General features: G+C 38.0%; 1 protein-coding gene across 1 annotated transcript; it reads right to left on the bottom strand.

The window, feature by feature from the left end:
- Positions 1 to 865: 865 nt before the first annotated feature.
- LOC143540464 (putative galacturonosyltransferase 12) lies at positions 866 to 3,072 on the bottom strand. Its single transcript, XM_077033516.1, has 6 exons — positions 2,825 to 3,072; positions 2,681 to 2,745; positions 2,443 to 2,601; positions 1,666 to 2,256; positions 1,288 to 1,590; positions 866 to 1,225 (listed from the first exon to the last, which is right to left on the bottom strand). Exons 1-6 carry the CDS (start codon positions 3,033 to 3,035, stop codon positions 941 to 943), a joined length of 1,614 nt encoding a protein of 537 aa, XP_076889631.1. The 5' UTR covers positions 3,036 to 3,072; the 3' UTR covers positions 866 to 940.
- Positions 3,073 to 17,886: the final 14,814 nt, after the last annotated feature.

Below are 17,886 nucleotides of genomic sequence, written 5' to 3'. Positions count from 1 at the left end.
GGTATAAGTGGGTTGATGGGCTGTAATCAAGTTTTAAGTTAAACGGGTTGGTGGGTATAAATAGGTTAAACATGATTTACGAGGGGATGCATCTTCCTCTCCAGGACTTCGAAAAGGTACTTTTGGGACATCAATAGGCATTAAATGAAATAAAAAAGAACTAAGTACTATATTTTACGGCCCGGCATTCAATTCGGGTCGAAGCATATGGTTGCCAGGTTGGTTAAATGCTGTTAATGAGCATTTCGTAATTTATTGGAAAATCCACTTTGATTCTCTATCAACCAATAATGTGGGACCATTAACATGGTTAAAGCTAAACTGTTTGAAGTCCAGACGCAGCATGGTATGCTGATATAGGGATCAAATGGTATAGTTCATTTGTTGGTAGCTTGGAGGATTAAAAGCATGACTCTTGCTTTCCAATTGGTTGTTTTTGCACGGGCTTCTAATTTTTATTTGGGTTGATGGGTCAACATGTTTCATTAAATGGGTTAAACACGCTTGCTTAAACATAACCTATTAGATACGGAAATTAAAATTTGATATTTTTCTAATTTTAAGCAGGTTGACGGGTCAACTTTTTTAGATTAATGGGTTAAACATGTCAAGCTTAACACAATTGTTTATAAGACGGATTAGATATGACAACCTAAAATTTGGTTTTTTAAGTAGGTTGTTAAATGGGTTAAACATGTCAAGCTGAACACAATTTGTTTATTAAAACGGGTTAGATATGACAACCCAGAATTTGGTATTTTGTGCGGATTGCGCGCAAATTCAAGAATGACAGAAAGACCATGAAAGAATCTTTATGTTTTTTTCTCATATTCTCTTTAAATCAGAGCCAACAACATACAAAACATTATGGATACAGTAATATAAATGGCAATACACCAAAAAAATGTAGTGTGACATGACTTAATGATTAGCTACCTTTCTAAGATGCTGTAATGTGACATGACTTGATAAACTTATCTGAGTAATTGACATACTTTGTCCATAGTTTCTTAAGTTCCGGAAACGCGATATCTAACCACGGTTTTGCTCGACCGTTAAAATGAACAACCGCAGCACGTTCAACGTCTGCTGCACTCGTATTCTCCTGGTACCCGAGCCCCAACATATGCCAAAACGGGTCGATAACGTGCACATGACCATGAAAAGCTATCAAACCAGGAGGCAATGTTCCTAGCTGCCTCAAACTTAGATCTGATTTCAAGTTCTGCATAAGGTCAAACACATGGTCAAATATCTTTTTTTTTTTTTTTTAAATAAATCACTAACCTCTTCAAGCCAATAATGGTAATTCTCACTTATGTTGGTCTTTCTCCAAGCTTCAAGATCAAATATGTTCATTCCATAAGCCCAAGCACATTCATTTGGATCAAAATTCTTTGATATTAATGGGTGAGAAAAGTTTAAGTAGCTTTTGAACCGCTTCGACATTACAAACTTATCGCCCCCTTTACAAGTTGCGACCGCTCCGTTCACTTTCCCGTTCATGTCAATCTCCCATAGAGGCGATAAATCCGATTGAACCACAAGGTCGTCGTCTAAAAACACGACCTTGTTAAGACTTGGAAACATCTGATATTAGAGTTTATAGTGTTAAGAAATAAGAGAAGGGTATAATGGTCATATTATAAACAGTACCCGACTCACCTGTGGCAAATAGATTCGAACATGGTTCATAAGCGAGTTGTACTTTGGACTCATAGCTTGCAACTTAGCTGCAATAATATGTGGTTTCTCGGTGTTATTAGCCACTATGGCCGATGAGCCGCCTCTGAAATGAGCCCGGGCCTTTTGGTCCTTCTCCATAGCTTCCAAAACCGGGACTTTTCCCTTTGTGAACCAATCAAAATGGTGCAATGCCTTGACCTCGATCACCGCAGGTGCTAACCGATGCAACGAGAACCATGCTTGCATTGGTGAGTAAGTTTTTCGATCGGTTATTATATGAATAACCACCATTTCGGGTCTTAACGAGTTGTAAACGAGTGATGTTGCTACAACCAATGCTGCAAGGATGTTATCGGATGCAAGAACAAAATGAAAGTAGGAGTTGTTAACGAGTGTCGGGACGAGCTCGGGCAGCGGGAGTTGGAGGCGGGCCGCGGCGTTGGTGGCGTGCTCGTGGGCTAGCCGAAGGGCTAGACAATGGAGGTTTTTGGGTATGCTACTTGATGCCACGTGGCGGTAGAGGTATTCTTGAACTTTAGCTGTTCTAGTCCTTTGTTCAAGAAGTGTTATCTAAGAAAAGAAATGAAAACATGTTTGTTAGAACAAAGTAAGATTTGACACCAATTAAGTGGGCCTCGGTGGGCCGTTTTCTGGCCCAAGATAATGACTTTAAAACGACCCATTTTGACTCGAACCCATTTTAATTGGAATCTGTTTTGACCCGACCGATCCACCCGTTTTGCTAGAAGAGGATACCATATTTTTAAGTTTGATGGCAAAGGTCTTTGCATCTGGTCTATTGCTGCCTTTCAAACTAGTAACAAATTCTTCTAAAGTTTGAGGGATATCAGGCCCTCCTACTATCTCATCTTGGCTAGATGGGTCCTCCAAGATTTGATAAATTACTTGTGGCACCTTGCAGAAATGAAACGATGATTTTAGTCCCTAAACTTTTAGAAGTCATAAGACAAAACATTGGGTGTTAGCATATTACATCTGAAGCTGATTGAAGGTTTCTTCCCCTTAATACACCGGGCGATAACTTCTTCCCCAAGCAACCTACACGACAATAAAAAGTCACGAGCTAAGCGGTTTTTGAGATAGAAAATGTGGTTTGTTAGAAAAAGGAAACACGTACCGATGGTGGTGCATTTGATATGATCATCAATGGTGTCAACCGAACTTAACACGAATATGAATCTAATAAGGAAAGTTAACAACAAGAGCGAATAGAAAAGTGTCTTGTATGACAATTTTCGTGACCCGACCTTAACTTTTATGAACTCCTTCACACCTTTACTTGTCATCACCGTAATATGTCGTAAACTTGGAGATATATGCAACTGCATTTTGATCAAGCTCACCAAAACAAGACGCCAAGCCTCCGAGCCTCAACAGGTTCAAAAATGTTCGGTTCGACTTGTGATGATATATACTTTAAATGTGTGTTTTGGGTTGATAGGGAAGAAGGTGGTGTGGAAATGTTAATAGGAGGGTATGACTTATGCTTATGTTCAATGTTGTTGAGGGTTTCCCATCTTGCACCTAACCTTTACCTTGCTTAAGCTTTAGTATTCTCTCTCTATATAAATAAATAAGTAAATAAACAAATAAGTAAATATTGAAAACAAGAAGTTGGACAGAAACCAAGCGACAAGAAAACCTTAGCCATAACGAAAATGAAGAAAAATAGAGACTATGATTAAAGTAAAAGGAATCTAAATGTATCCTGGATTACAAAACTGAATGTAACAAGAGTATTTATTTAAAATATATGTTTGTAAGATATTATTTGATGGGCGTATGTCACATGTATAAAGGAATAAAAAAGTGTGTTATGTTTGGTGATGATTTGGCTTTCAAGTTATTTACCATACAAATAATTGGGAAAATACCGTAAAAAACCAACCAACTTTTTATATTTTCTCATCAAAATCCCTCCATTTTTTTTTGCATGTTGAAGTCCCTCTAACTGATGTTTTTAAACAAAAAAGTGAATTTACTTCTAGTAGCCGGTTAATTGTCATTAATCCCCCCACAGCCACAACTCTCAATCACAAACACCTTCCATTCCTTGTTTTACTCCTAATTCCTTACACAGCTTCCATTTCCTTCAATTTGGGTTAAATTGAACAGCTTCAAAAAGTCGAAATAATTTGATCTCCGACGAGATGTTTGAGTTCGCCGGATGATGCGACATTGATGATGTTTTAGATGCCACTGGCGCCGAGTAATCTCGCTTCCACCGGTGATGTTTTAGATCTATCAGCTAATTCTTATCAATGCGACATTGGTGGGAAATTCTGGCAGTGGTGAACTTAACATTGCACACAACTATATTTCCGGAAAAATTCCAGTAAATGTGACAATTAATTTGTCTTCTAATAAATAATCTGACCGGAGCAATCCCAGAATCCAGTGTGTTCTTCAACCAAAACGTGAGTATTCTGAATTCTGTTAAAAATCTCTGGTAGTTGACATCGCCGTGGAAACGATATGAATTTGACATAATCAATCTGTTATCTTTTGAAGCTGTGAGGTAGGTGACCGTCGGTATGCTTGACTGCTTGTAATGGTGGTCTCATGGTCGCGTAGGGGCTAAGGTAGGAGGAGATAGAATTAAAAAGTGTCATTTGTTTGGTTTATAAATAAAGTATAATAAATGAGTTGGGGCATTAACAGGCTATCAGAGGTAAATTCACATTTTTGCTAAAAAAAAATCAACTAGAGGGACTTTAATATGCAAAAAAATAGTTGAGGGACTTTTGTGAAAAAATATATAAAATTGATTGGTTTTTTTATGGTATTTGCCCCAAATAATTTATTTAAGTTAAAAGGCTAACATGTGTTATTCTATATTTGTTTGATGGCACACCTCTTCTAACTAGGAAAATGACACATAATATATGTTGACTATTAGTCGTGGAATGTTCTAGTGGGCCTTAAAATCTAGGTGTGTTGAAGCGCCCACATTACAGACTACGTACGAGTTACGACTAACACTCTAAAGTCTAAAAGTTAGTATGCCTGGTCATGGTCAATGGGTGTTATCAGCTCTATTTTACGTACAAGAAAGCTGAGGTATAACCCGCAGTTTTTTTCCTATGTAAAAACCGTCTGGAAATTTTCCGATGGAATTAGTCACAAATTTACCAAAAAGAAAATCTATATGTACCGACTCTTGGCGTTTCTAAGAATTTCAAAACAAGGACGGGTGAAATGTAACAAATTTCATGCCCGCCTTGTCTCTCAAACCTATATATGAGCTACAGATCTTATACCCGGATTAGCTTATTAACAGTATAATCCAAACACGAGGAGACCCTGATTTAATTTGTGAACAGCCCAAAGTTAATTACATAAATAGTCCCTAAAGTTAAGTACACAAGTAGTTTGTGTGTTGTAGTGCTAGTCACATCTTGAAGATATAGGTTAAAGATATTGAATGTTTGAGTTATGTGGGTTTAATTCTACACCAATTTAGAGTTCTAACGACAACTTGCGTTAAGATATTAAAGGTATTCTTCTTTTTTTTTTCTTTTTTTTTCTTTTTCCTTTTTTAACAACGTTTGAAACTATACCCTCAATATCCGAGTAAGCATTCCCGAGATAGAATGCCAACCACCAATACTGATACATGACTTACCAAGGAACATTATCAATGAGGAAACCCACCAGTGTGAGATAACCCAATTGAGTCAGATTTCGAACATAAGATCTCAAAAATTCCAAGATTTAACCATCACCTCTATTTAAATGGACAAGAAGGTCAATGACTATTTAAAGTTAAATCTAAAAGTACTATTTTACCCTCATGACAATCTGCAAAAGACTGACTATAATTCTCTATATAAAAAAAATGCAAATATTAAAATAAAATGTCTCTATTTGAATTTTGTAGAACAAAATTCAAATAGAGACATTTTATTTTAATATTTGCATAACTAGGTTCCCTTTTCTTTTTTATATATATAAACATAATAAAATAAACACTAACGATAGACTCGTTAAAAATGAGAAATATACTAGTAGAATACCGTTCACAAAACCAAATAAAAGTAATATAAACTACTAAATGTTATAATCCAAAATTATTTTGAATCAGTGTATTTAGTGGGTACTTTAATGGGTTTTCTTCATGTAGTATTCTCGTCTCGTATCTTCATCACATTTGGTCTTTGGGTAAGCTTCTTGACCACAACAATAAGCAAACTAAATATTGACAGTTGTGGCTTAAGGCTTCGTGTTAAACACGAGTTTCTTAAAACACATTTCAAGTCTCTACTAAAGAGCCCGTTTGGCTCCTATGATACAACACCATCTTGGAAATCATATATTTTATCCTCATTTAGACTCCTTGATTAAGGATATGTCTTTATAATTTTCTTTTGCATTATATTGCTATATATGCATTGAACAACATTTTAATATAATTGTGAATCTTCGGTACCAATTTCTTTATGGCATAAGAGCAATACAAATCCCTAAACTTATGCCATCGACCACACATCTCCACTCTACCTTCACGCTTCCGGAAGACCCGTTTAAGAAACTGCTGCCTTCCTAACATCCTACTTTGGGCGACAAAAGGGAGTAGCAAAGATGGAAATTTTTTTTCCAAATGACGAATTGTGCATTGCATGTTCTGTGATAGGGACAGGTACAACAAAGATGAGTGTTTTAATAGAATTGGATACCTGGAATGGTGGCCGGGAAAGGGAAATAAAGAGAAACCCAAGCCGTGGGCTGCCATGTGTTGGTAAAATTTCAAGGATTCGAAATTCAGAATCAGCTTAAGGATCTAACGATGGTGTCTCAAGCATCCTAACGATGCACCAAGATCCTGAACAAACCTAAGTGTCCTAGAATGATTTAGCATTTAAATATTATTAACATTGATAATATTACTCTAAATGTTTATTTACCTTTGCAGGGTTAATCATAATTGATCAAATTAAATCTATATCTATATTAAAGCAATAAGTTTTGGTCAATTTCTGTTGGTTGATTTACTAATTTCCAAAAAATAACAATCACTCTTATAATTTTTTTACAATTTAATAATTCAAAAATAAATGAATAATTTACCTTTCATTACCCATTACCCATGATAATTCATTTCTGCACATAAAACATATTTGTAACCTTAATAAAAACAATGCCGACATCTCCTCCAACCACTAATCGTGCTCCCTATTTCTTCTTTTCTGATAGCGGAGATCTAAACTCTCCGATCAATCTCTTGAAAGCACAAGCTGGCTTCTGAGTTTTGAGATCAGACCCACGACTTAAAAAATCATATTTGGTATGTATTATGTTACAAATTAAAACCCAATCATGAATACTTAGTTTCCTTTATGTGATTAATATGATTAATATGGTTCTTAATTTAATTCTCATAAAAAAATATTTTTGTTATACATTATTGAGTTGGTACCACTAAATACGCAAGGGTTTATACCACCTGCTTTGTTTTATCTTGATGTCGTGCTTAATTATAAATATTGTTGTATTAATTTTGGTTAATGAATCGCCGTGTTGAGTTTGATGTCTATGAGATATGTTACAACATTGATGGTATAGTTAGTAAATATTTGTGGCAGATTCGAGACTAAAGAGCTGACTGGGATATTGATGTGAATACTTATTTTAGATGGAGGTAAAGTTAGAAACAAAACAACAATTATGGTTTATAAAGAAATATTTAGTAGTTTATGAAGATAATGTAAAGTTAAAAATTTTGTTTGTAAACATTCTACGGTGTAATGCCATTTTTTAAGTATGTCTTTCAATATCATTTTTTCCGTTCAAATAAAACTTACAATATGTTGTCATTTGAATTTATTTACGTGTTTAATTGACGAATTTTATATTCCACCCGTGAAGCACACGGGTCAATAACCTAGTTAAGAAACAAGACATTTAGTGACGATTCAAGGAAAGGCTAAAGACCCGGAGCCGTTACCCGAAGACTTGCTCAATCAATGAATATTAGGACTTTAGGGGTGTTACAACAAGTTATTAATAAAGATATGATATTCTTTAACGGTTCCAGGATCCTTGCAGCGCATTAGGATACTTACAGGCAGAATCCTCACAAGAATCCTCGCAGTGCATCAGGATCACAGACAGAAGACAACATCCTCAGTAATATCAGTATATGTTGATATTATCCTTTTATCTATGACTTGGTCTTATAGGTAACAGTCAACCATCAAATCTCAGCTGAAGACCCGATCAAACATTCAATATTAGAACACTGGGGCAATTATAGCCACCATTTAATGATGAAGATATTCAAATATGTAACTGCTCCAAGATCTTCGCCAGGACAATTAATGCATATTATTGCTCATTATTACTAGTTATAGCTGTTGTGACTATATATTGAGATGATTTTGATCACATAAGACACAACACATACACACACCATACACACTCTCTTGTAACTATAGTCATGATCAAAACATCCCCAAGTTTGTAATTCCCTTTTTTTATTAATAATATTGTCTAAGGCAGGTCGACTTTTAGTGGCCTTTTTATTAATAATATTGTAATTCCCTTTTTTAACTCCCACCTCATTGACCCAAACCTTAGCAACCAAAAAGGGCAAACACCCCAAACCTAAATCCTAAACCCAAAACAAACATACACCCAGGAACCTTCAAGATGAACCAACTACCTCACCCAAAATCTCACCTACCAGACAAATCCAAACCACCTCCCTTCCATAGATAGAAGGACCTATTCCTACTCAACCTCCCTGAACCTCACATATTCAACCTCTAATCCAATCACCTCCCACAACATCACCCATAGTGTAAGGCCAAAAATGTGACTTGCGATATCAAAGTATGAAACCATTATATATTTATGGTCAAGATAATAAAGTGGGCGTGAAATCCGGACCCGAGACGAGAACTTCGGCACGCGCGTTTAGCTTCAACGGAAGAGATCTTCTAGAAGATTTGTGTTTAGTTATAAATAGGTAGCATTTGCTTACTTTTATGTGTGTGTTTTGTTAGGTGAAATCACCCACCCAAGGGGAGCTCACATTGGGTGGGGTCGGTTCGTGCGCTTATTGTAATCTTTCAACCGATAACGAGATCGTTCCTTTATTTTATCGTTATATTATTTATGTCCGGTCGCTTGTTTCACCGCACCCGTCTCGAGCACTTATCAAGAACAAAGCCGTTCGTTGTCGGATTCGGTTTCGGGACCTACACATAGGATCACCCGTCTTCACCTCCCCTCTTAGACAACCAAATTTGTGGGCTCAAACATTCGCTTCACAAACCTCCACCTCACAGATAACTTCTCCTATCACTCAAATCAACTGAACCAATCACCTTGCCCCTAAAACCCTCACAACAACCACTCAAACTCAAACCTTAAACATGCCTTTTCAACCTCAAACCTTAACCTCACCACTCCAAATTCAATCCCAGCCAACCCAATCAACAACCCCACCAGCCGTTACCAAAACACCTACATTCATACCACCTAAGCCATGACCGGTGGAAGGCATATCAAACCTCCAGTGTATACCGATCCCATCCTTGAAAGGATTGAGGCACTGGAGGCTTCAAACGAAAAGCGTGATAATCGAGAGTTGTTGATGATTGACTTCGTTCGAAATCAAAGAAATTAAGAGGCCGAGCTTGTTAAGAGAATTGAAGATCTGGAAAGCGAGCGGGAAAAGGATAAATAGATTATTGAGGATCAACATTTGCTACTTGAAACTATTCATAGTCGGTTTGACAGTCAACATGATGAAGATCTACGGATTGAGTCTAGAGTTTTATACCTTGAAAGTGATATGCCATCGTCTTTTTGAGCTCAAGAAAAGGTTTAGATTGATTTAGAAAATTGGACGAATCGGATGTTAGACGAAACCGATAGACTGGAGTCGAGAATTGGGTTACTTGAAGGGTATCAAGGATCTTATTCAAACGTTGATGCTGTTGTGTCAGAAAATGCAAGTCTTCGAGCTGAAATTGATAGATTACAAGCCTTAATTGACGAGCAGAGTAGATTTAATGCAAATCAAGACGGAATAAATGAAGGCCTTGTCAACCGTTTCCTTGCTGCTACTGAGGTACTTCAAATGACTGAGAATGATGTTGAGAACCTCAAGGAACGGTTGAAAATCATGTTTAGAAGTTGGGTGGATCCAACCTAGGTGGAAGCTGAAAGAAATATGGCTAAACGAAAGGCTTTGGCTGATCTGGTTAGTAATGCTCTTCATGTTGGAAGCTGAAAAGGAGTGGATGGTGATAGACCTCGACCCATTGATGCTGGTGCGAGTAGTAGTGGTGGTGGAGTCACCGTTTCTGGTGGTGGCTTGGCTGTAGTTGGCACGATTGTGCTCATTTTGCAGGTAATCCCTCTCAGGTTCAAGAAGTCATGGAAGATGATGATGGAATAAACTACTCGCCGAACTCGGACACTCCGGTTCGTGATGAAGTTGAAGAATCGGTACAGAAGCCAGTGACTGTGTTGGCTCTCCCTGTGATTACTGCTAAACCGTCTCTAGCTCCGAAACAAAGATGAAGAAGAAATAAGCGCTATTATATCAGTAAGGTGGCAAGTCTTCGTGATCGATTGTATCATACCTTGACGACTCTCCGATTGTCTATTGTAAATGGCATTACAGTAGCCAAACTTGGGCGATTCTTCGTGCAAATGGAGATCTGACCTACATGCACTACCATGACATGCGCACGCTGTCTTAGCTTGACGTGAACTGCTTCAGACGCATTGTAGGGTTTTCGGCAACGGAGGAGGAACTTAAAGAATGGTTCAATTGGTTTCTGAACAGGTAGTGGAGAGATGACTACCCTGACTTTGAGCTTAATAAGGGTGAGTCTTATCGACATCCAACTGAGATCGATCCAGCCACCGGATACCCTTCCGCCTTTGAGTACGAGACCGATTGACGACAGAGACTACCGAAGCAAATGCTAAAGACTAGAGGGAGATTGTTTGGCCCGGTTTTGTTTAATTAGTCTTTTGTATTTACTTAGCAATAATTATTGTAACTTGGTAGATTTTCGGTTTTCATTTGCTTGTATGTTTGGGCCCGAGGCCTTATTTTGGTGAGTCCATTGGGACGTAAATAAGATGATGAATGGCATGGAAGTCTCCCACTATAAATAGTGGAGACTTCACATGCACAAGTAAGTTTTCCATAAACCATTCTCCTTATCCATAAAAACTCTCTGCTCATCTTTTTCATCTTCATCTTCTTCTTACCTTCTAGCAAATAAAACAAACACTCCCAGATCCGAGATCTAGGTTAACAACTAGTGATTTTGTTAGGTCCCGTTTTGTATTTCTAAGTCTTTTGTATTGGAAGTTATGTATTTATTACGATTTGGGCTTATCATAGTCTTTTTGTATGTGTTTGGGCCCAAGGCCACTTGTAAACAAGCCTATTGGGCATTAGTGGAAATAATACAAGTTCTCATGCATGCTTCTCTATAAATAGAAGCATGCCATGAGAAGAGAAGCTTTTTGTCAATTGTCTAACTTACATCTATCTCTCTAACTCTCTCACTCTTTCTCTCTACCCGAAAATAAACAAACAAGATCCAAGACCAAAGGTGACTCTGTGTGATATTCCGCTAGCACCGGGTTTGGTTTATCCAAGAATAGTTGTTAGATCCACCCGCATTCGGGACCTACAATTGGTATCAGAGCTTCGGCTCACTAGTTGAGGTTTTCGGATCACAACCTTGGGTTTTGATCTTGAGAAAGAAGAAAAGAAAGGGTTCTTGCAAAAGAAAAACTACAAAAACTACAACAAGATTCAGGTTCATAAGTTTCACAAAATGGTTTAAAGTGTTCTTGGTTAAAAACTACAAGTATAAAAGTGTTAGATATAAAAGAATCGGTTTTGAAAATTGCTAAAAATGAAGTGTTTAAAAATTTCACTTCGCATGAACTTGGAGTTGTTGTACTAACTCTAGACAAGATCTGACAAGTTAGGTAAACTGATCCCGATAAAGATTGCTTCTGGAAGATTAAAAATTTCGCTTGGCATCACACCATTTCACTTGGCATCACACCATTTTGCTTGGCAAAACCATTTCGCTTCACCTGAAACGTTTTTGCTTCGCTTGTGGTTTCGCTTCGCTTGTGGTTTCGCTTCGCTTGTCATCATAGTTTCACTTCGCACAAAACCTTTTTGCTTCGCATCAAACAGTTTCTCTTCGCATCAATTTTGTTGTTCTGTCTTGTGAAAACTCATCTGTTTAAGGACTTTTTGTGTTTGAAACTGTTGTAATCATCTCAGAATTGTTGAAGGGGTACTTGTTACTTGAAAATCAAGTGGGAACCAACACAAAACCTCCAAAATTCATGACCTTAGATGACAACTTTGCTGATTTTAAATGGAGGTTCATGAATTTCATTGCTTTGATAGACTCTGACCTGATGAGATGTTTTGAAGTGGGTCCTCATGTTCCCGTGATAGTCACTCCAAATGGGGAACAACCAAAGCCCGTGGAAAATTATGATCAAAATGATAGGACTTTGTTAGAACATGACAAGAAAGCATATCTCACACTAACTATCTGTCTCTCAAATGAAATCACCAAGACTCTTCGAAAACGTACAACTACCAGAGGTTCGTGGAATGCTCTGGTAGAGAAAATTGAAGGAAATGCTGAAATAATGGAAAACAAGAAGGCCCTGTTGAAGGAAGAGTTCAATATGTTCAACTATCGTCAAGGAGAAAGTGTGGGAGACTTGGTTAAATGATTTGAAAAGCTGTTACTAAGAATCAAAGCTGCCGATGTCAACATCATGAGTTTTGAAGTCAACCACAAATTGATGAACTCTTTGCCTTATACTTGGAGTACAAATACTGTGACAATCAAGAGAACTAGAAACTTGAATCTCATGACCACCACTGACTTGATATCTACCATCAAGTCATTTGAAATGGATGAGCAGATGAGGATGAACATTCATATGAGTTCTCTGAACCAGGCTGGGATGAATACCGGAACTACAATGCCTACTGCTTTTTTAAGCACATCCCAGCAAAACATGTACCCAATGAATACTCCAAAGTACTCTTCAATTGTTCCTCCACAGAAGACAACATTTATCTCAACCAACAATCAATCTGTGTCATCTAGTTCAAGCTCATTTCAGAAGGCGGTTGATAGCGCAGTTGAACAAGCCTTGAAAGCCCATGGGATTACCTCTGCTCCAAAAACTCAGCCAAGTAAAAGTTCCAGCTACTACTACTATGAAGCACTTCCTTTGTTGAATGACTCAAATGTTACACTTGTTCATGCTTTTCTTTCAAGCTTTGAAGAGTTAATGCAAGGAAATATGTTACCACCACAATTTGAGCAAGGAGATCTAAAAGACATCAACCATAAGGATCTCGAGAAGATGGACATCAGGTATCAAATGGCTATGGCAGTTCAAAGTGCTACAAAATTCATGAAAACGTATGGGAAAGACAGTTTCAAGGACTCAGACAGGAAAAGGATTGGTTTTGATAAAGAAAAGCTTCGGTGTTATAACTGTGGTGAATTGGGCCACTTTTCAAGAGAATGCACCAATCCTCCCAAACCAGCAAATGACATTCGTGTGACAGAGGTGACTGATGAGGAGAATAGCAAGTCAGCTGGAAAGAAGCATGAGGTGCGGAAGACAATCAGTTCAGTTCCAAGAATTGAAAATCATCCACACAAGGGCAATCAAAGCTCAAGCTCAAACTCAAGAGCCCTTGTCTCTCAAACAGAGGTCCATACCGGCATGGATTGGGATGACCAGTTTCAGGAGCTGCAAAATCCTCTCAACATGGCAGGAATGGCTTTTTCTTCAAACAACGAAGCGTCTTCATCTTCGACTGCAAGTTCACATGCATCACATGCTGATGAGGTATATAGCAACTTATGTTCTCAAGCTTGCATAAACAAGGTTAAATTTTATAGACATAATTATGATGAAGTCTTGAAAGAAATTTCAAAATAATTGAACACTGAATATGTAAAAGCCGATAAGATTTACATTGAGAAAATTGAAACTCACCGTGATGATGTAGCAAAACTAAGACTTAAAATTTTTAAGCAGAGCAAGAAGTAATTTATTATAAGAACATAATTTCAAAACTAAAAGATGAAATTGAAAGTTTGAAACTTGATGCTTCTGATAAAAGAAAACAAGAAAAGATAGTCGAAAGATTTGAAACATCATCAGAGAAATTGGATGATATTATTGGAGCCCAGAGAAGTACTAAGCTAAAAGCAGGGCTAGGGTACGATTATACTGATGTACCTCCACCTTTGAATGATAATTATACTAGTTTGCCCCACTTTAGATATATTACTTCTCCTGAGGAAGAAATGTCATATGGAGTTGGTAGAATATTAAAACCTATGAAGTTTGTTCCTCCTGTCTCACAAACTGCAGCTCTAGTCATACCATCTGATAAATCTAAGTCATACCATCTGATAAATCTAACATCAATGTGTCTTGTGAAGCAGGTGATGTAAACAGTGGTGAATGTGGGAAGGTTAACTTGGGTTGTAAGCAAAATGAAGAGTTAGAACCACGTTTTGAATCTTGTGTGGATCTAACAAAATCAATTAACAATCCAGTTTGTAATAAAGTGTGTGAATCGATGTTAGGAAGTTTAAATTCAGGATCTAATCTTGTATTTTGTGAAAGTTCAAGTGATGAAAGTTGTAAAAATGACTGTAATGAAAATGAATGTTCTTCATCGGATTCATGAAACAATTGAAGACAAAGTTGATGAACAGAGTGGTCCTAGCTGCTCATCTACTGGTAATAATGTTGAGGAATTAAGAAATCAAAGATCAAATGTTGAGAATGAAAATCCAAGCACATCATGTAAATATGTGCCACCTAAGACAACCTCATTTTCTCAAAATACAAACTGCAACAAAAATCCTGAACATTATAACCAAATTGATAGTACCTATTACTATTCTCGTCAGAAACCTAGGCATTCAAATTATTTTGCCTCTCAGTTTTCAAATGATAATGATTATCAGACGGATAGAGGTTACAAACATGTTAACCCGACTACATCAAAACCGAGGAAATTGCAACTCATGTTCTTCGAGGGATTGCTCTTCAGATTCTGATTTACCAAAAGATTACATTTTTAAAAATCATAAAATTAAAACTGGTGATTTTCTGTTTAATTTTCCCGAGACAAGTTTGTCTCGAGACCCCTCTACTAACTAGCTGTTCGTGTGTGTAGGGTCAGCCTGGAAGGCCTGTCAACAGTATTTGGTACTTGAACAGTGGCTGCTCCCGTACATGACTGGAGATGAGTCATTGCTGTTTGATGTCAAACCATTCGACGGCGGACATGTCTCCTTTGCTGGTGACGTAGGAGGAGAAATCACGTAACAAGGAAAGGTCTCATATGGTACATTGACGTTTGATGAAGTCAATCTTGTGGAACAGCTTAACCCCAATCTGCTTAGTGTCTCCCAAATATGTGATAAGCATTTCTCAACCCTCTTTACAAAAAATGAGTGTCTAATTCTCAAACCAGGTTTTAAAGTCTCGAAAGAATGGGTTTTGATGCGTACTCCGAGGCATAATGATGCTTACATTCTGGACATGAGAAGTAATTATTCAATGCGCACTGCTTCTTGTCTGTTGTCCAAGGCCTCGGAGAACAACTCATCCTTATGGCATAGACGTTTGGGTCATGTTAACTTTAAGAACTTGAATAAGTTAGTTAACGGTGACCATGTGAGGGGTTTGCCTGTTAAATCCTTTCACTGTGCTGAAAAATGTTTATCTTGCTCTAAATGCAAACAGCACAAGCTTTCTCACAAACCCAAGACTGTCAATTCCATAAACTCCACTCTTCAACTGTTACACATGGATCTTTTTGGCCCAATTCAACCATTGGCAATAGGTCGAAAAGCCTATTGTCTGGTTATTACCGATGATTACTCGCATTTCAGTTGGACTTTTCTTCTAGGGCATAAGGATGAGACAGCTTAGTTTCTACTCAGGTTCATTGTATTGGTTGAGAATCAAATAGATAAAAGAGTTAAGTGCATAAGAAGTGACAATGAAACAGAATTCTGCAACAAGGTGGTGAATGAGTTTTGCCACAACAAGGGATCCTTCTTCAATTCAGTGCCCCTTACACCCCTGAACAAAATGGGGTGGCTGAAAGGCGAAACCGTATATTAGTTGAAGCCGCAAGGACAATGCTTCATATTTAAAACTTCCATTGTTTTTCTGGGGTGAAGCCATAAATGCTGCATGCTTTACCCAAAACCGTGTGTTGTTGAACAAGAGATTGAAGAAGACTCCTTATGAAGTCTTCTATGGAACGAAGCCAAGGATTAACTTCTTCAAAACGTTTGGATGTCCTTGCACTGTGCTCCGAACAAATGCCACTTCAACTTCCAAGTTTGCTGAGAAGGCGGATGAGTGCTACTTTGTGGGATATGGTGCCGACAAAAGTGCTTATCGGGTCTACAACAAGAAAAATAGAGTAATATTGGAATCATTCAACATAGATTGGCAAGAATTAAACCCTACTGATGCACACAACGGTCCTAACTGGATGTTCGATTATGAAAGTTTGTATAAGCAGTTTCGAGGGATGTACGTAAAACCAGTTGTACCACTAGTTTCCCCTGTTGTTTGTGCTCCTGATCAACCTGAGAATGAAGAGTCAACTTTGATGCAAGCTGTGTTAAGTGGTCTGGAAGACATTCACGTAGCTGTTCCTGCTCCCGGACTCAATGCTCCACCCGTGGCTAATCAACCAGCCCCGGTAAATGAAGTGCAGCTAGCCACAGTTAAAACTGAAATGCCCACTGTCGAAGACACTACAGATTCAGATACCAATTCATACGTGTCAGCCGACAATGTGGAGAATCACCTGACCAAACACGTTGAAAATCCTCCAGTTGAACCAAGTGTGGTGGAATATGTTCCCACACCTCCCTTATAAGAAGAAAATCAAGGTGTAGCTGAGGAAACTAACACAGATGCTGCTCAGGTTGAACAAGCTGTGAATGAAGCTTCTGGCAACACTGACTCAACTTCAATTCCAGCCATCGTTGTACCTTTCTATGACAACCTATGGGAGGGTCCCATTGCACAAGAACATCTGGTTGATCAACAAGAAGATGCCAGTGATCCTCAACCGCATGCTCTTGCCAATGTGCCTACTGTTTTTCATCCCATAGAGAGCTTATCCATCGAGCTTGAAGCAACACCAGTCGAGCATGTTTAGCAAATTCCTCAGTTACCGATTCAACGATGACATCCGACTGAGAATATCATTGGAGATCCATCAGCTGGTATTCAAACACGCAGTACTTCTGGTAACATTAAAAGATGTCTTTTTTTCTTGTTTTATTTCACAGGTCGAACCCAAAGACTGTTGAGTCGCATTGGAATAAAATTCTTGGGTTGAAGCTATGCAAGAGGAGCTGTTATAGTTCAAGAAGCTGAATGTTTGGAGGTTGGTAAAGAAACCAGAAAATAAGAAACCAATTGGAACGAAGTGGGTGTTCTGAAATAAAAAGAACGACAAGGGGGTTATCATTAGAAATAAAGCCCAGCTTGTTGTACAAGGATTTTGGCACACGAGGGACTTGATTACGATGAGGTTTATACACCTATGGCCAGATTAGAGGCAATTAGTATCTTTTTGGCCTATGACTCATACATGAACTTCAAAGTATATCAAAAGGATGTGAAGACCGCTTTCTTGTAAGGAAAGGTGAAAGAAGAAATTTACGTCAGCCAACCTCCAGGTTTTGAAGATCGATCATGTTTATCGTCTTGACAATGCACTATATGGTCTTCACCAAGCACCTCGTGCCTGATATGCCACACTGGCTGATCATTTAGTGAAGAATGGGTACAAAAGAGGCATTGTTGATCAAACACTCTTTGTCAAGAAGGACAAGGGAGATCTGATTCTCGTCCAAGTGTATGTTGATGACATTATCTTTGAGTCCACGAATGAGAATCTGTGCAAGGAGTTTTCTGAGGTTATGCAGAAGCGATTTGAGATGAGTTCTTTGGGAGAAATGACTTTCTTCCTGGGCTTACAAGTTAATCAAAAGACGAACGGGACTTTAATTCATCAGCAGAAGTACGTTCACGACATTGTTCAGAAATTTGGATTCAAGGACTCAACTGCATTCATGACACCAATCG

Source organism: Bidens hawaiensis, unplaced genomic scaffold (assembly GCF_021521415.1).
Source record: "Bidens hawaiensis isolate Kalapana, Puna unplaced genomic scaffold, B.hawaiensis_p1.1 tig00012232_1, whole genome shotgun sequence".
Taxonomy (NCBI): Eukaryota; Viridiplantae; Streptophyta; class Magnoliopsida; order Asterales; family Asteraceae; genus Bidens; species Bidens hawaiensis.
Note: the sequence above shows the minus strand (reverse complement) of the source record. Positions and strands in the feature narration are given on the sequence as shown.